General features: G+C 33.6%; 1 protein-coding gene across 5 annotated transcripts in view; it reads left to right on the top strand.

Annotated features, from left to right (window-relative positions):
• RASGRF2 (Ras protein specific guanine nucleotide releasing factor 2) overlaps nt 1-20285 on the top strand; it is a 321033-nt gene that overhangs the window by 226017 nt on the left and 74731 nt on the right. For all 5 annotated transcript variants that reach the window (XM_074282189.1, XM_074282188.1, XM_074282187.1 and 2 more), the window contains one exon: nt 18650-18756. In XM_074282189.1, coding sequence (XP_074138290.1) covers nt 18650-18756 — 107 coding nt within the window. The remainder of the gene's footprint in view (nt 1-18649; nt 18757-20285) is intronic.

Here is a 20285-nt window from a genome sequence, read left to right as displayed (position 1 = left end):
TTGTGAAATATTTAATTTATCTGGCCCACTTTTGAAGACATTCATGAAATGGAAGGTTCTTCAATGTGTACTTCCTGTATTTTGAAATAGTAACTTGATGATGAATAGTAGTGAAAAGAAACCTGCATGTGGAGTAAGGGAATTTGGGTTCACAGTTCTACAAAGGCAGACAGATGGCACAGTGGAGATATTTCTGAACTTAGAGTCAGTTCAGATGCTACCCCCAGTAATTCCTTCTTGTCCTGAACAAGTCACTTAACTTCTGTCTGCCTCAGTTTATTCATCTATAAAATGGGGATAATAAAGCATCTATTTGGCAGGACTTTTGTGAGGATCAAAAAAGAGAAGATTTGTAAAGTATTTTGTTAACTTTAAGTGCTGTATAAATGTTAATTATTATTATTATTATTATTTGGTGCTTATGCAAAGTTGGTCAAAATTGTCATCTTCATCTACAAAATGAGGGAGTTGGATGATATGACCTCCAAGGACACTTTTGTCTCTAAAATATAATCTAGTTACTTTATGCATTCTGTTAAAAATAAAAATAGGAAAAATTGACATTTTCTATCAAGCTTTGAAGCTGTCTGACAGACTTTGCATTGCTACTCTGGTATTTGAATTTAAATTAAAATGTTGAGGTCACTCCAAGTGTGGAGGTTATATAATATGGAAAACAATCATGTGCCCAGGGTGTGCTCAGTTAAGCATAATAAACAAATTTATGTAATTAAATTGGCAGCTGTTGAATATCCTGCCAGATTAACACACCAAGTTTGCTGCCCTACAGAGGCTGGTTCAATTTCTACTGCAGTGAGACAGAGTCAGACAAAAGAACTGCTCTTGCTCAGGAACCACAGATGAGAGCCACTGCTGATGAGAAAAAAAAGTGTCAGTTCTTAGTTATTCAGCTAATTAAAGGGTAGATGATGCAAATTGAAATCATCAAAAAGGACCATATACAATTACCTGGCATGGCACAGGCGAGAGGTTTCTTAAATAATGAAAGGTTAACCCTTTGAGCACTCAAATGTTTTTAATAGAAATCATATTCAAAATAAATATCTTCCTTCCAAAGAGAACCATTAAACAACACAAATATTTTGAACATTTGACAAATAATGAAAAGGCTAAGATATTCCATTAAAGCTTCATCTTTCATTTGTTTTCATAATAACCAAAATATTGAACCTATTAAAATGTCCTACCTTCCCTGCTATAATGAACAGAGAAAAATTCCATCTAGAAAACATTTTTTAAGTACTTGCTAGATGCTAGGAGCACAGAAAAGGAAAACAACATGATCTTCTTGCCCTAAGGAATTTTAAAATGAGAGAAGATAACTACAAAAAAGAAAGTATGACAAAAGGTGATAAGAGCAAAGGAAAAGTCCAGACAAGAAATTTAAAGAGGCTGACATCATGTTAAATTTGGGAAGTCAGGGAAGGTTTCTAGAAAGAAGTGATACTTTAGCTGGTTTTTGAAACAGGAGATAGATTTCTATAAGTAGAAATGTGTAAGGGGAAGATCTGCAGCTCACAGTCCCATCTGATTGGAAAAGATTAGAGGGAATAAGGGATAGTTAAGTGACAGTGCATAGAGAATCTGACTTGGAGTCAAAAAGGCCAGAATTCAATCTGGCCTCAAACACGTTCTAGCTGTGTGACCCTGAGCAAGTTATTTGCTTTCCCCTATTTGCCTCAGTTTTCTCATCTGTTAAATGAGTTAGAGAAGGAAATGGAAAACCATTCCAGTATCTTTGCTAAAAAAACCTAAGCAGTCATACTTGACTAAACAACAGAAGGAATAAGGGTAGAAAGTGGGAATAAGATTGGGAAATTAGGCAGGTTGTATTTTTATCAATGTCTTATCAGATCATAAGGGACCCCTGAAGGTTTCTGAGCAGCTCAGTCTTGTGGAATGTGAATATTTAAAATAATATTCAAGTAATCTTGGGATGTAAAACAATAAATTTGTATTAAGTACCTGTTATGTGCCAATTAGGTGGCCCTGTGGATAGAGTGCCTGGTCTGGGGTCAAGGAAGACACTTCCATCCTGAAGATGTGAATCTGTCTTGAGATACTTACTAGGCTGTGGGACTCACTTAGCCCTGCTTGCTTCAGTTTCCTCATCTCTAAAATGAACTGGAAAGGAAATGGCAGGCCACTCCAGTATCTTTGCCAAGAAAACCACACACAGAGAGTCAGACATGATAGAAACAAGTGAACAACAGCATATGCCAGGCACTGTGCTAAATGCTGGGGATACAATTAATAAAAAGACAGTCCCTGTTCTCAAGTGGCTTATACTTTACCAAAGGTAGGCAACACATAAAAGGAGGCAGGAAGAGGTTGGTAGGACACAGATCAGTGCATACCAGTTTTGACATTTTGTTCTTTGGAGTTGAAACTAGGCAGAACAGCAAGTGCAAAATAAAATGATCTGAGAGCCCAGTTTCCATCCTTTATACAGGAAGGCATTGAGAGGAGTTTGGTACTCCATCCTCAAGCCCTCTGAAGGAGAGAGGAAGCTGAGGGAGCCATTTTCCTAAGTCAAGGCTTGAGTTAACAGCATGGCAGTAAGATTAGACATGGTGAGCTTTCCTGACAGGAGCATCTTGTTTTCTGGTATTGAAATCTGGCAGAGCAGCAGATGCAGAGTTGAGTAAGATAAAGGAAGAATTGGATTAGGGAAGAATCTGGAAGAAAGAGAAGATTTTTACTTAGCCAAGCAGTGGTCCATAATAATAGAGAAGAAGAAAAAACTTTGGGGCAGGGAAAGTACCAGATAAGGATAAACATGTAGATTAAATCAATTCCAAAATTTCAAATAGATTATTGCTGTGGAAGAGATTCAAGGCTGAAACTTACAGACTTGATTAATGCAAGAAAGGAAGAAGGATGATTTCCTGAATCTACTTTTCAAGAGAATATAATTTAATATTTTCTTAATAAATTGGAGTCACTTTAAGCAATTCTGTTCATATAATTCCCACTCCCATTCTTTTTTCCTTTCTGCTTTTGGTCTTTCTTTTTACTTAGTTATTCTTAGCTCAATTACTTCTTTTTTAATTATATTTTTCTCTCTTTTTTAAATACACATTGGTTTATGAATCATGCGGAGAGAGAAAAATCAGAGCAAAAGAGAAAAATGATGGGAGAGAAAAAAAAAAACAGAAAAAAGTGAACATAGCAAGTGTTGATTTACATTCAATCTCCACAGTTCTTTTTCTGGATGCAGATGGAGCATGTGTTGATTTACATTCACTCTCCATAGTTCTTTTTCTGGATGCAGAAGGCATTTTCTATCCAAAGTCTATTGGGGTTTCTTTGGATCACTGAACCATTGAGAACAAAGTCTTTCATAGTTGATCATAGCCCATTCTTTCTGCTACTGTGTACAATGTGTTCCTGGTTCTGCTTGTTTTGTTCAGCAGGCTCATTTACTGCTTAGCTCTAGCACCCATCAAACATGACTTTGAAAACAATCACCAACTCACAATAGTTTCTCCTTCTTCAGATCATAGCATATCATTGAACTTTGAATCTTTAGGTCTTCTGTTTGCTTTTTGAGTTTTCTTTTTTTCCCATTCCCCCCCAGAAATCACATGATATAATAGGAAGTGGGTTGGATTTGAAGTTTGAAATTTGCTAATTAACTAAATATCTGTATGATGTTGGGCAAGTCATCTAAATTCTTTGGCTCTCAGTTTTCTCATCTGTCCAAAAGGAAGTAATAAAAATGCTCATAGCTACTTGCCTTCAAATTTGAAGAAAATATATTGCAAATTTTGAAGTACTTCTTAAATCTAGAATATGGGCTCTCATCTACCCATTGATCCATACAAATTCCCAGGAAAGCTATCTTAGTTTCAGATCACTCTATGCCTCAACACGTATTCATAAACATATATTGCTAGATTCCATTCATGTGTTTACTTTTATTTATCAGCCTGGGGACACATTAATTCAAATAGAAGACATTTATTGGAACACTATAACAAATAAAATAGCAAGGTAAATTTCCTTCTACTGCTATTACCATATATACATGGGGTGTACTCTTCTATAGATTACCACTCCATCAATAAGGGAGAGCATATATGCAAAGAACATGTTTAGCCAAGGATAATGAATAAAGAACAAATATATAGGTAATAAATATAGCCAAAACATAGTCATGGGCCGTGAATCTGCCTGTGTCCTCTGGGATTGTCAATTGGCTTTTCTCTGCTAGACATTCCATCCCTGTTCTCTGCTGCTTGTGAAGTCTCTGCCTGGTGTGCCTTTCAATTAATTCAACTCAGCAAACATTTGTTAAGCATCTACTATGTGCCAGGCATTGTGTGAAGTGGATGTTGCCTCTGCTAAATGTCTCTAGGCATTATCTCTTCATCTACTGACTCCTTGCTGCCATTTACTAAAGCATTCTGGCCTTCCTTAACAAAGGCACTCTTCTAGTATACACATAGTTGTGAACCCCAACATTTATCAGGTGAGAGACAAAGAAAACTGACCAAATCAGGCTAAGACATGTCATGCATTCTTTTGATTCTCTATCTTGTGCTGATTTGAAAGTTCATGGTCCCAGATAACTGCATGATTTAGGGTCAGAAATTTTCTTGTAACTCCCATTTAATCACATTAAACCCATTTAATCCCAATTCCACTCTTTTTAGTGATTCATCCCACAACTTCACCCCCACACACACACACAGACCTGGAAGTACAAAACCCACTTTTCTCCCAAGAGTTTCTCTGATTGACATGCAAATAAAGTTAAACAAGAATAGAAGCTTAAAAAGGGGGGTAAAGTAATTATCTTCCACCATCTTGGTTCACATTTGCTTTTGAAATAAATATGTATAAACACATAACACACACACACATATATATATATATCATACACACATGCATTATATATATATACATATATAACATACACATATCACACACACAATACATACATATATATATATATATACATATATACATATATATATATATATATATATGTATGTATTGTGTGTGTGTATATTTGGAAGCAGATAATTCTTCTTATGCTGTGCCTTTGCCAGAGCAAAAATCTTGTTGTCTCTCCACATAAATACAAGCTATTATTTGTTGGCTGCCTGGCTCATTGCCCTGATGAATACCTCAGGATGCTAGATCATTGAATTTTACTTCACTGAGATTTAGAATGAATTTGGCTGCTTTTATTTGAGGAATAATGTTATTTTCTGAGAAGTCCTTTCTAATGAAATGAGAGACATTGTTGTATAGTGGGTAAAGAATTGGCACAGGAATCTGGAAGACTTGGGGTTAAGTTTCAGTCTGTGACTTATACTGGACTTAATGATTCAATACTTCAGGCAACTCTGTAGGATTGTCAATTGAAGAGAAGGTGCTGATTTACTTTGGTAGAAGGAGTTCCTCATTGAAAGCTCCCTTGTGGCTGTTTAGCTGTTTTAGTCATTTCCAATTCTTTGTGCCTTCATTTGTGGTTTTCTTGGCATAGATACTGAAGTGGTTTGCCATTTCCTTCTCCATCTGATTTTACAGATGAGGAAACTGAGACAGACCAGATAAAGTGACTTGCCCAGAATCACACAGCTAATCAATATCTGAGGTCACATTTGAACTTAGGTCTTCCTGACTCTAGGCTTGGCACTCTATCTATTATGTCACCTAAGTGCCCTTAAAACTCCTACACTGATGAAATCACAAGTTAGTGTGTGTGTGTGTGTGTATATATATATATCTATATATCTGTGTGTATATATGTATGCATAGTAGCATATATTGTAAATATGTATAATAATATATATGTTAAATATAGAATACTTTAATATATAATTGTGTGATTTCTTATTTGACCATGTGTTATATATGTATAAACACAAACATAAACATGCATATATATACCCATATAGTATATACACACACAATACAGAGTGAATCCTGATTTAGAAAGTGCTAAGTAAGATGTGACCTCATTTTCCCAGCTTCCACCCTATTCACCTCCTCCCTACCAAGGGAACTGGGAACAAGCATCCCACTTTCCCAGATTCAAGAAGTTGGAAGACCATGATTGAAAGCAACCATCTTTTAAGAGTTGCCAAATCTTAAATTTTTCCTGAAGTAGGGAAGAAATTAAGTAATTAGTCAGACAACTGTAGGTTTTTGGCATAAATTAAAAGCCAGGTTTTCCATGGATAAACTACATGAAAATAATTGAAAGTTGATGATACTTGAAAGGTTGTGCCTGTACCAGGATTCTTGTTAGTCCTTTCCTTTGGAGACCAGAGCTACCAACAAATCCTCTTCTCTGAGTTGTAAAGTCTCTCAGTGAGTACCAGGAAAATGACTTGATGAGGAATGAAAAACGAGCTGTAAAAATGTTTCACAGTAGACTTCAGTCTTGATGAACTCTTAGAGAAAGTATCTTAATTAATAAAACATTAGCATACATCTCATTTTACCATTTTAATGGCAAAATTTCAGCCTAGAGAAGGCAACATAAAATGACAGAAAATGTTTCTTAAAGAAATTGCCTTTTTTAGAATTATTGACAGAAAAAGAAACAATATTAATGTTAACTATTAATATTAAAACAATTAGAAAACTCATTTTTGAGGAAAAATGTATAGTTGTATGTATTTGTACTTAAGGGAAAATAATAAACTAGGGTGGTATTTTGTATCATTTAAAATGATAAGCAATATTGTAAAGCCCAAGTTAAACCTCAATTAGAAATTTCTGTTATTCTATGTAAATAATATAGCTTATTTCTCAAGTGATGTTGGGATAACTAAGAGAATATTTAAGGGCACTAAGTACTCTAATGTCTTATCTATGAACCACTTTTTTTGTTGGTTTTCTAAAGATAACAGGTATGGACTAAAAGTATCAATCAGTACCAATCAATATATTTATAGTGCTAAGTAATTAAAAGTACAAACACTGACTAACTTAAGAGACTATCCCTGCCTACCAAATAGCCTTTATTTTAGTTCCAGAGAAAAAAGTTGTATATATGAAATGATAAATGAACAAGACCACCACATACATAAATATCTATACATGTGATCTCTTATTAACTTGAATATTCTCAACAGAGATTCAGGGTAGAACCTAGAATGGTTGCTCATTCTATGAGCTTCTTGGCTATATCCTTCCATAAATTTGTCACAAGGGGTCACATATTGGGGACCATCCTCACTTTCTCCTCACATCACAAAGGTTACCAACCTGTGTCATTCATTCCTTATCATATAATCACTCAGTCTTTCTTTTCAATCATGCATATCTCCAGTGATATTTTTTATTCCCATTCTTCTCCAGTACTCTTTCTAATTTGGTGTATGTTGCCTGCTTTTATCCAGAAATCTCAGTGTCAGATCAGTATTTAAGGAAAATTACTTTGGCAGTAATATCTAAGATGGACTGAAGTGTGAAAGAATTTGTGGCAGAAAGAGTATTTTTTCTTTGATGCTAATATTGATATTTAAAATTGGGACCTTTGTTTTTGAGAGGATTTTGAGGTCATTAAAAAAAAAAAAAAAAACTTTACAGTTTCTTGAAGCCCATCCAGTGCACTGGCTTTCTATTTTTAGTTCTAAACCCAGATAAGTGCTCATTTATACTATTTGTATGAGATATATAATTGATGAGCAAGTTCCACAGGAGATCTTCTTCATAATTTTTATGTCATGTGGCAGTCTTGTGAATCTTATGGACCCTTTTTAGAATAGGGGTTTTAAATGTATATAATAAATTACAAATTTACAAATTACAAAGGAAACCAATTACATTAAAATAAAGATATGATTTTTTTCCATTCAAGTTTATAGATTTCTAAAATCTATCTACAGATCCTTGATCCATAAATACCAGGTTTATAAGTACAATGACCTAACTGGTGGTCTTTCTACTAATGACTCCCTCTTTCATCCTTTCTGCCAAATTAATTTTTCTAAATACTGCTTTTGACATCTTATTTCCTGCACTATAGGTTGTCCCTCTAATTGCATGTTATATATAATTTAGGCAGTACTCTTTTCAATCCATTGATTTTTCTTATGGGTATCATCAGGCCAAAATTTTTTGTATGGTTATAGGTCACTTCCTGGGGCCCCTATAATGTTCCAGGTATTGATGGAACCTGTATGTTACAATCTGCAAAACCTAGCGCCTGAATACCCTTACCTTCCATAAGAATTATCTCTTCAACTTGGATTTATTTTCAATTTAATCAAACTCTGTTCTAGATATTCTATACTAATATAAATAGCACAATGCCAAGATTGGAATCAGAAAGACCTGAGTTCAGATGCAGACTCAGATATGTACTAGCTGTATGACTCTGGCCATGTCACTCAACTTCTATTTGCCTCAGTTTCCTTGTCTGTAAAATGGAGATAATTATAATCTCTACCTTCTAGGATTGTTATGGGGATCAAATGAAATAATAGTTATAATGGCCTTAGTATAGGGCCTTGGAGATAAGTGCTGTGTAAATGTTAGCTATTAGTTATTATTATTAATATAATAAAGTGTTCGTTTGATTAGGTTAGCTAATTAGAGAATATAATGGTGTTTGCAAAGTGTTGATTTTGTGATACAGATTGTGAGAAGAGCTTAATTTGGACTTGAAAATAAAATTAAAAGAAATGAATCTTTACTTAGGATTTAAAGATATGAATAAGTAGAAAGAGGAGGAGAATAACATCAGCAAAGGCAGAGAGGTAAAGTAAATGTGTAGATGATAAGAGCACTTAGGTAATCAATTAGCATAGAGGTTATATTGAAACGTATTGGGAAATGTGATTGGCTGAGTAGAGTGGGACCAGATGACAATGGAGAGCCTTGAAAATTAGGAAGAAAAGTTGAGTAGGCCAATTTCATGATAGTCATTTTAAGATTTTGAGGAGGAAAATAAGATGTCAAAAGCAGTATTTAGAAAAATTAATCTGGCAGAAAGGATGAAAGAGGCAGTCATTAGTAGAAGATCATTAGTTAGGTCATTGTATTTACTTAGTTATGAATTAATGTGATGGTCAGTGAGTAATAGCCAAGTAGGAAAGACATTATGGAGAAAGAACAGATTTGGTGCCTCATTGGAAGTGAGTTGCAAAGAGGGAGAGAGATCACTTTGGCCATAGGCTTGTACCCTCCTATAACTCTGTTCTTCTTCTACCATCAAATGGAAGCTCTTTGTGGGCTGACAGTGTTTTGTTTTTGTCTCTGAATACATAGCACGTAGCACAATGTCTTTCTGTATAAGTATACTGAGTATGTTTATGCATTCATGTTTAATAATTGTATGTTGAATGAAATATTTCTGCTTTGAAAATTAAGGAGCATCCAGTCTGCTAATATTGTAGGGAAAGATTATGTCCTGTTCTGTGTTTGTGCATTACATTGGATACCTTAAGTCAGTCAATAAACATTTAAACATAGTATGTGCTAGACACTGGGAAAATACAATGAATGAAGCAATTCCTACTTCCAATGAATTCACATCCTAATGGAAAAAAACAAATACATATAAAAATCCATACAGCATATGTAGAAAGTTAATATAGAGTACCTCAATATAACATAGTAATTCAGTACCACATGGAAGGATCTTCATGAAGAAGTTAGTGCTTGGGCTTCATTTTAAAATAAGAGGATGTTAGGATTAAGTGCATTCCAGGCATGTGGCCAATGCAGAAACACATATGGAGATGGAGAGTTTTATGTGAAATGCAGAAGGGCCAATTTCTTTTGATCCCAGAGAAAGATATGAGGAGTAACATCCAGAATAGTTGAGGCTAAATTGTACAGGGCTTTTAAACTAAATAGAAGAGTTAATATTTTATCCTAGAGACCACTGGAGTTAATTGATCTGTACTTAAGGAAAATTATTTTGGCACTGGTATGTAGGATAGACTTAAAATGGATCCCCTTTGGCATTCCTGTGAAGCCTCTGGATCCCTTTCAGAATAAGGTTTTTAAATGAATAAAATAAATAGGATTGCAAAGGAAACCAATCATATTTAAATACAGCTATCAAAATATTTTTAAAAATATTCATAGATCCTAAGTTAAGAATCCTAGCTCTATAGTTAAAAAGTATTTAGTACTTTAGGGTTGCTAAGATCATTTCAAGCTAGTTGTCCTAAAGACATCTTAAACTCAAGATGCCCAAAAGAAAATGTAAGAACTCTTGATTTTTGTGATAGAACTTATATCTTCCTCTTCATAGACATTGTCCCCTTAAATCCTCATTATACATAGTTGTACTCTACTTCTTGAGAAAGGAGGTGGTTTTTAGAACTATGATTTCATCGGAATAGAGCAATAGTTCTCAAAATGTGGTTCAGGAGTCACTGAAGTTCCCATGAATCTTCTTAAGGGGTCCTACAAGGTCAAAACTATTCTCATTATAGTACTAAAGTATTTTAATCTTTAAAGTGGTAGATAACAATAGATACAACCCATAAAAACAGAGCTCTTATAAAAAGGACACTCACTATTTGTAAGAGTATATAGAGATTATGAGACAAGAAATTCTCAGAGTCTTCTGTATAAGAAACTTTCTATGAGTAACTCTCCATTATTGATGCATTTTGGCATTTTATGGTCTTAGTTTTCTGGGGGCAGTGAGAGATTAGATGACTTGCTCAGGGTAACTCACACAGTATAGATAAGAAGTAGGTTTTAAACACAGGTTTTATGATTCTAAGATCACCTTTCTATATACTATGCTATACTACCTCTTATTCTATTAAGTGTTATAAGTAATCATTTGATATTTATTGTTTTCCAGATCAAACTTAGATGTGGGCTTTTTAAAACTATATTTTTTTCTTGCTACATTGTGATTTTTCTGCTTTTTTGTCTTCCATCAGTAACTTAGAAGTAAATCACTAATTGATGGTCTTTGAGCATTCATTAAAGTTACGTGAACTACTTTGGGGGAAATTTCTTCTAATGTTTCACTATTATATCTTGTTAATGAAATCTGTACAGATTAAAATTTCTCATGTAACTATGTACTTAAAATCATTAGTTCATACATTATCATCATGGGCTTTGAATAAACTACCCAATAGTTCACTGGTTTTTATTTTTACTAGCATACTTTCATTTGTAGTAAGCTTCTTAAAAAACCCGAAAAGGAAATTCTTTTTCTTTTCTTTTTCATTTCACTTTCATATGTGATGAAGATTCCCTCTAATGAATTTTTAAAAAATTTTTTCCATTTCTCCCATTGTTGTTTCTCTCATTATTGACACCTGCTGTCCTTCCTCCCTAACTAGCTCTCCCCCTGCCAAATGTCAATGTCTGCTAATAGAATTTTAATAGATGGATACTGTGCTCACTTGGGGAAGGAATAAAATTGTGAGTAAAAAGTCTGCAGTTTGTTGTTTTGGTTGATGGAAAACCATGGTGAATCATACAGTGATTTTATTTTGTTGTTGCCAAACTCATAATAAGTTAATGGCCACCAACCTGGCATTTGACTGGAGGCTTTGCTTTACTGAGCTGCAGTTTTTATTTTAGGAAACTAGCTGTCTCCTACTGGTAAGACAAAAACCTGACAGTCTTTGTTTGAATTTATTTCATTTGGTTTTGTGAATTCTGTTTCACTACTGTAGGAAAACAAATGCATAATATTGAAATTGGTCAAAATGGGGGACTCTGTTCCTTTTCAGGTTGAATCTGGAGTTAATATCATTGGTAGTTTACATAATTCATCCACATCTCTCAGCCATAGGGTAAAGAAATGAATACTGTATCACAGTATATGTTTTGTTATTATACAGAGTTTAGTCTCATGATCCTTCCTCAAAGAGCTGTCCAAGAATAGTGTCTTTTTTGACCAAACATATGCTTTTCTATTTCTTTTTAAAAAATAGTCTTGAGAAAGCTCATGTTTATCAAGATAAAATAGTTCTGACATCTAGAGATAGCTCCTAACCTCGACCCAGGTATTCTGAGCATACCAAAAGAGCATACTATTTGCATGCCTTTAATTGATATAGTCTTATTTTCAAAGAACCTTAACAAATTTAGATTTTAAAAATATAACATCATAGCAATACTATGTGGGAGCTACTTTTACCCATGCATAAAACAATCTATCTATGTCTTAGTCTGCTAAGTTCTTTTTTTTTTGTATTCTTAGCACTTTTCTTTTTTTATTGAAGCTTTTTATTTTCAAAACACATGCAAGGATAATTTTGCAACACTGACGCCTGCAAAGCCCTGTGTTCCAATTTCTTCTGTCCTTCTTTCCACCCTCTCCCCTAGTTAAATATGGAAAAAATATATGTAAGTCGACTATAAGCATACATGTTTATATAATTATCTTGCTGCACAAGAAAAACCCTATCAAACAGGAAGAAAAATGAGAACAAAATAAAATTCAAGCAAACCAACAGACAACAAAGCAACAGAAGAAGTGAAAATTCTATGTTGTGATCCACACTCAATTCCCAGAGTCCTCTCTCTGAATGTATGTAGATGGCTCTCATCATTACAAGATCATTGGAACTGGCCTGAATCATTTCGTTGTTGAGAAGATCCAAGTCCATCAGAATTGATCATCATATAATCTTTCTGTTGTCATGTACAATGATCTCCAACTTCTGCTCATTTCACTTATAGTCAGCTAAGTTCTAGAGTTTCCTAAAACCTATAGAAAATCAGTGAATATCAGAAAATACTGAATGGAACACCTACTTGGAGTCAAGACCTGGATTGAGATCTGAGCATCTGATCTTCATTTTAAAATATGGACAATAATTCCCTTAGAACTTGCTTCACAGGTAATTAATTAAATGAGATAATTTTTGTTAATTGATTTGAAAACCTTGAAGTCCTGTATTTGATATTGTTATATCACTTCCGTCATCTCTTACCTTTTGTGACCCCATTTGGCATTTTCTTGGGGAAGATACTGGAATAGTTTGCCCTTTCCTCTAGCTCATTTTACAAATGAAGAAATTTAGGCAAAGAGGGTTATGTGATTGACCTAAGGTCACACAGCTAAGAAGTGCTTGAGGCTGAATTTGAACTCAGAAAGATAAGTCTCCCTGACTTCCCAGTTCTTTATCCATTATGCTATCTAGCTGTCCTAAAAGTCCTATGTAAATATCAGCCATTATTGATATTTCATCATTTAACCTCCTTGGTCTTCATCTACCTTATATATAAATTGAAGACAATCACTGCTGAGATACCTTGCATCCCCAGCTCTATGATCCTTCTAGATTGAAATCCATAATCTATTCTAGTTCTAAAATTCCAAGATTGTTTTTAAGTCAGGCTTATCCCTCTCCCCAAGATAGCAGTATGCCCAAGCACTTTGTTGTACATTATTTTATTTCATACATTTCAAAGCTTTTCTGAGAGGCTCAAATTTTGGCCCTGAAAGGATCTGACAATACTTATGATTCATCCTGCCTATTGATGCCACTGACAGGGTGGTCCCATTGGTGTTTTAGTGTTCTCACTAAGTCATCAAAGTCTGAAGCCATCTTAAATGTGTTTATATGACAGTAATCCTCTGCATTCAATAGCAGAAGGTCAGAAAATCCATGCTTTGGTCTTATATTTTATTTACAAAACCAAAGGAACTCTCAAGAGGCTATGTAGTCAATTTCCTGCTTCTAAACAAGACTACATAGTATGTATTCTAGACTCCTACACAGAAAGAAATTTATTCTGTTCAAATATAATTCATAGCTTAGCACTGAGACTATGTTCAATAGAAGGAACTTTTTACAAAATCTGGATATTATTTTGGGTCATTCATGCAGCCAAGATTTTTATCCCCAGAATTTAAGTCCTTTTCCCCAATCAGAATTTTCCTTAACAGTATCCAATTTGTACTTATGTCTGTCTCAACATAAAAAGGAAAAAGGACCTCCCTTTAAGTTGCCTACTGTAATACTTTGGTTATACTTGATAGAAAACCAAAGACTTTTAACCAGACCATAAAGAGTTAATGCAACTCTGCCTTCCTCTTCATAGAACCTTTAATATTATTCTAGGATCAAAACACTTCCCTCCATTCTCCAAGGTAAAGCAATCAAAAGTTGCTAGAGAATTGTACTATAAGAAAGGATGAACGGTATGTTTTCAGAAAAAATCTGGAAAAACTTACATGAACTGATACAAAGTTAAATGAACAGAACCAGAAACACAGTAACAGCAATATTTTACCGTGACCAACTCTGAATGTCTAACTATTCTCAGCAATACAATGATGCAAGATAATTTTGAAAGACTTATGATGAAAAATGCTATCTCCAGAGAAAGAATTGTTAGAATGTAAATGTAGATTGAAGCATACTTAAAGCTTTATTTTAGAGGGGGTTTTGGCTGCATTTTTTATAGCATGATTGATTTGGAAATATGTTTTGCATGACTATTCATGTATAACCTATATAAAATTTCTTGTCTTCTCAATGATGGGAGAGGGAGAATTGGGAACTCAAAGTTAGAAAAAAATCAATGGTAAAAATTGTTTTTATATGTAATTGGGGAGAAAACAAAATGTTAAATAAAAATAATAAAATTGGGATAATAGCACCTGAAAATATTGGGGATAAAACAAAATAATTTATACAAAGTTCTTTACAACATCTCCCCCAAAAAAGTTTCCAGAGAGATAAGCAAAACCTTTCTGATGAGTTCCATCTCCCCTAGGGACTCATAGTGTCTTACCAGTTTATAATACTCTCCTTAAGTTGAAAAACTCTTCTCCCTAGTCTTACACAGTCCACATAACTTATAGTTTATTCTTCTACATCATGGCTCCATCCTTTTCTACTCCTTAGCTTTGGTTTTCAAGTAGTCTAAGAATTACTTCTGTTTTCACTAAGAGACTTAGACAAGGAGCACCACATTTTCTAAGAATTACTAAGAATTGTATTAGAAGCTTTGGTCTAGAAATTTTACTGCTTTTCTTGATAACTACTCCATTAGTCACTCCCTCTTCACTGATCCTGGCTTATATTTCTGCAGCTCTCCATCATTGCCTCTGCTTGTTGCCGTCCATGAAGTTTTCTCCAGTTCCCTCATATATATGGTTCTAAGAAAAACTTCAGGCCTTTCTCTGGTTAATTTGGTTTTGATTACATTCCTTATCTTAGCTTCTTAAACTGAGCATAACCCCATCTGGGCTCTCATAACTGAATGTGGGGGTCATGAAATTATAAATGATTATCAGTAAATGTTTGATTTATATACCTATTTCATATGTCTATGTACCTGGGGTCAAATAAAAAAATTTTCAGATGAAAAAGGGATTGCAAGTAGAAAAGTTTTTTGATTATTTTTTTGATATTTTGATTATCAATAAAAAGGGTTTTTTGAGTATGTGCTCTCAACAAATATATTATTATTTATTCATAAATTATGTATGTATATTTAATGCAGCAATCTTGTATGGAGTGCAAAACTTAGAGACAGGAAGATATGAGTTTGAATTATGCCTCACACACTAGTACTTTTTTAAAATAGCTTTTTATTTACAAGATATATGCATGGGTAATTTTTCAGCATTGGCCCTTGCAAAACCTTCAGTTCCAAGTTTTCCCCCATCCCCTCCTCTCCATGGAAGGTAGACCTGTACAAGCTAAATATTCAAACACTAGTACTATCTGAATGATGCCAGGCAGGTCTCATAATCTCTCAGCCTCAGTTTCCTCATTTATAAAATGGGGATAATAATACCCATTATCTCAGGGTGATTCAAGGACCATATAAGATAATATATGTAAAGTATTTTGTAAATCTTAAAGCTCCACATAAATATTAGTTGTTATTTTTATTATTATTATTGCTTATATATTATATTATTATATAAGCTTTACAAAAATGGACTTTAAAATAATGAAATGAAGATGAAATAAGAGTTGACTTAAGTCAATACAGAGCCACTAGAGTTTGTTGTTGTTGTTGTTTTAGTTTGAATTCCGAATTCCATCTCTCTCTCTTTCTTTCCTCTCTCCCTTCCCTGAAATGGTAAGAAATCTGATATAGGTTATACATATGTAAAACATTTCCACATTGGTAATTTTATACAAGGCAACTCAAATTAAAAAAAGAAAGAAAGTGAAAAATAACATGCTTCAGTCTGTATTCAAACAATATTAGTTCTTTTTCTGGAGGTTGATAGTATGCTTCATCATGAGTCCTTTGCCATGAATTGTCTTGGATCATTGTATTGCTGTCATAATTGATCATCACACAATCTTACTGTTACCATGTGCAGTGTTCTGATTCCGCTCACTTCACTTTGCATTTTGTTCATGTAAGTCTTTTCAGGTTAGAAAAACAATTATATTGAAATGGTAATCAAAATATTTTTAATAGAAAAATCAGACACCAGAAGTTAAAACCTCTGTCCAAAATCATTAAGTCCCTGTTTGGGTTCACAGAGCTGAAATATCTCACTGATCCTTCCTCACCAAGTACCAAAGCCCCTAATATGTACAAGACAATTAACTATTGTGGGAATCTCAATATAAAATTATTTTCCATCTGAAGGAACTATTCCAAGCATATATGCTACAAGGCTTTGTTCTTGAAAATCATTTGCTGAACTGTCAGGTATCAGCTGAGATTAGTTGGAGAGTATTAATTGGTTGCTGGTTGTTTGTTTGTTTGTTTGTTTTGCTTGTTTGTTTTTTAATTTTTACTTGTTTTGAATTTTAATACCTGAGAATGACAAGCTTCTTGAGGTCAGGGTCTGTGTTCTTGTCTTTCTTTTTAATTTTAGCAGTGTCAGGCACATAGTAGGTGCTTAATAATTGCTTATCGATAATGAATGTTAAAGACTAGAAAGGTTTAATACCAAATGTTTATGTAATAGAATTTAATAGCAAAACTTCAAGCACAGTATCCAGGAATGGAAGAAATATCTAGAGACAAAGGAGTTTTTCCTAAAGCAATTAAAATCATACCTTAAAGATACTAACAATTTGACTTATTCATAACACCAGTCTGCACATGGCTGATCCATTTTGGTGGTATTCACAAGGTACTGATTGCTTCAGCTAAATATATCATGTCTTGTTTGGAAGGGTGACCTAAATGAGTGGTTTATCCTTTTTCAGGAAAACACCTAAACCCTGCCAGTAAAATAAAGTGTTAGTTCAGATAATCAGAAAGAGTTTTAGAAGCTATTTTGAATAAGAAATAAATTTAATTTGCTGAGATGTCATTTATACAAAACATTGCTGGTTATTGGCAGTTACTATAAATATTAAAACAAGAATCTGATCTGAATGGATATAGGATTCAGTGGCCGGATCTAAAATAAATGTTATATAAATTTACACAGCAACCATATACCATCTGTGCTTGTTTTCACTAAAATATTCAAGTCTTCCCTTTATTGAGTACACAATTCAAGGTAATATAAGATGACCAACTCTTATTATAAAGATTTTGTAGATATGCAAAAATAAGGATATGGGTCAAGAATCATTAATATTATTAATATTTTCCCAGTCATCTTTTTTATATTATTGAAGTCTAGTATTTTCTCCTTCATACATTTGATATCTTCTTTTTTAGACATCTTGAGAATCAATCCCTCAATGTCTTTGGTAATGATTTTCTGAATGGGCCTTCTCTGTGAAGTAGTCTAACTTCTCTTTTCATCTTTCTTTTTTAGCTCTGTTCACTACCATTTTGCCTGTTCATTTATTGTGTAATATGATAGACTCAGAGGCCTTAGGTTCAAATCCCAGATCTTCCACTTACTTGACTTTGACCAAGACCTTTTTCTCTAGGCTTCAGTTTCTTCAACTATAAAGCAAGAAGATTTATTAAAGAATCTTTAAGGACTTTTCTGTCTCTAAGTACATGATACTATGATGATTATTTATTACAAATTCATGGTGATCTTCTGAAAAGTATAAAGTCTCAACTATAACTTTAAAATGGAATCATATGTGATAGCAGTGAGTTGAAACTTCCTTAGCCATTCTGCATAGAGAATATTCATTTCACCATCCTCCCATAGGGCATACCTGTAGATTGTCTCTTTTTATTATTATTTTTGATTAAATAATAACACTGTAGCATTATATAACAGTGTATTAAAGTGTTAAATTCTGAATGAAGTTTTAGAGATATGGCTTCTACCCTTACCTTTTATAGGGTATTTGTTCTATATTTACATATACAGGGTAAAGATATAACCACAAAATTTGATTCTAGTATTTATGCAATCTGCAAGGTTAAAGGTATGTATATAATCTTTTGACCATTTTCTTATATAGTTATCTTTTGAGCAAAAGCATGAGCTAATACCATACCAAACCAAATACCAATTTTGATAATTTGCATGATATAATAGGGTAAATCCAAATGGAAGAGAGAGCTAGTTATTCATCCAGTTTTACATGTAATTAATGGTATTAACAAAGTGAGAGAGGCATTCATTTCACTGCACCTGCAACTGAGCAAAACTGTGAATATAATAGGTAAGTAGAATTAACAGTAGCTGGAAGGTCCCAGTACTTGTATAGCAGTAGGTGTCATTTGTGAGTTTCATTCAAACTGTGTCTTAAAATAAATGACCTTTTCCAAGATTCAGTGGATTGGCTTTAACTACAATGCAATTTTTCCTCCAAAGGATTTAACAACAGTGAGAGAACCTGCGATAAAGAGTTCATAATACGCAGAACAGCCACCAATCGTGTACTGAATGTTCTCCGTCACTGGGTCTCAAAGCATTCACAGGTATTTTTATGTTTTTTTAATATTATATTTTTATTATAGCTTTTTATTTACAAAACATATGCATGGGTAATTTTTCAACATTGACCCTTGCAAAAACTTCTGTTTCAACTTTTCCCCTCTTTCCCTCCACCCCTTTCCCTAGATGGCAGGTAGACCCATACATGTTAAATATGATAAAGTATATGTTAAATACAGTATATGTATACATATTTATACAGTTATCTTGCTGCATAAGAAAAATCGGATTTAGAAAGAAAGTAAAAAATAACCTGAGGGGAAAAAAAAACAAAAATGCAAACAAACAATAACAGAAAGCGTATAAATGCTATGTTGTGGTTCATACTCATTTCTCAGTGTTCTTTCTCTAGAACACTGGAAAATGAGTGTTCTCTGGATATAGCTGGTTCTGTTCATTATTGATCAATTGGAATTGATTTGGATCTTCTCACTGTTGAAGAGAGCCATGTCCATCGGAATACATCCTCATACAATATCATTGTTGAAGTGTATAATGATCTCCTGGTTTTGCTCATTTCACTCAGCTTCAATTCATGTCAGTCTCTCCAAGCCTCTCTGTATTCATCCTGCTGGTCATTTCTTATATATTTATGATTTATTTATTCACCTATTTCTTTATCTAAAAGGATTTAAACAATATTTTTTGGAATATGGTGAGCATTTTTCATGTTTTCAGGTAAGTGGCAGAGAAATAATACATATTGTGCCCTACTCTGTCTTTACATAGCATAAATTAGAAACTAAAAGAACCAGAAAACCAATCTTCTTCTTATGGAGGTCCAGAGAAATGATGTGATTTACCTAAAGTCACGCTGCCATTAAATGGCAGAGGAAGGACTAGAAATCTAGTCTCCTGATTTTGAGCATGTTCTTTTTTTCCCTTACACCACTTTTTTCCTCTCAAAAATTAGGCAAGAAGGCCCCCACTTTTCTCAGATCAAATTAATGAGTGTTCTGGTACTATATCCAAACTTGTTTCCCTCTCATCAGTTCACCAAAAATGTTACTATAATATAAAACCTGTATTTTAAATGATTTAAGATATTAAAAAGAAATTTAAAAGAAAAGATTTTCAAAAAATTCTAAAACAGGACTGTCCCTTGATCCACATTCATTTTCTGTGACAGTTTGAATTATCATTCTAGTTCAGAATTAAAGTTTATTACAGAAAATAAGACTATTCCTTATTTACTTATCTGGATTAATTCAGTTAATTTGTGATGCTTTTCTCTTGTAGGATCACGTAATTAGGATGATCCACTTCCTTGGGAGTGATCCAGTTTAATATTCTTTTTTATAGTCATTCCAGGACATTGTGACTCAAGACTAGAAAACTTTAAAGAAGGATACCAGTCTATATGTTAATTCAGCTCATTTAATTAATGTTAATATTCATTAAGGATTATCAGACATTGTAGGGCAATTAGATAGTGCAGTGGATAGCATGCCAGGCCTGTAATCAGGAAGATCTGAATTCAAATCTGACCTAAGATACTTACTAGCAGTGTGAC

This window comes from Sminthopsis crassicaudata, chromosome 1, assembly GCF_048593235.1.
Source record: "Sminthopsis crassicaudata isolate SCR6 chromosome 1, ASM4859323v1, whole genome shotgun sequence".
Classification (NCBI taxonomy): Eukaryota; Metazoa; Chordata; class Mammalia; order Dasyuromorphia; family Dasyuridae; genus Sminthopsis; species Sminthopsis crassicaudata.
Note: the sequence above shows the minus strand (reverse complement) of the source record. Positions and strands in the feature narration are given on the sequence as shown.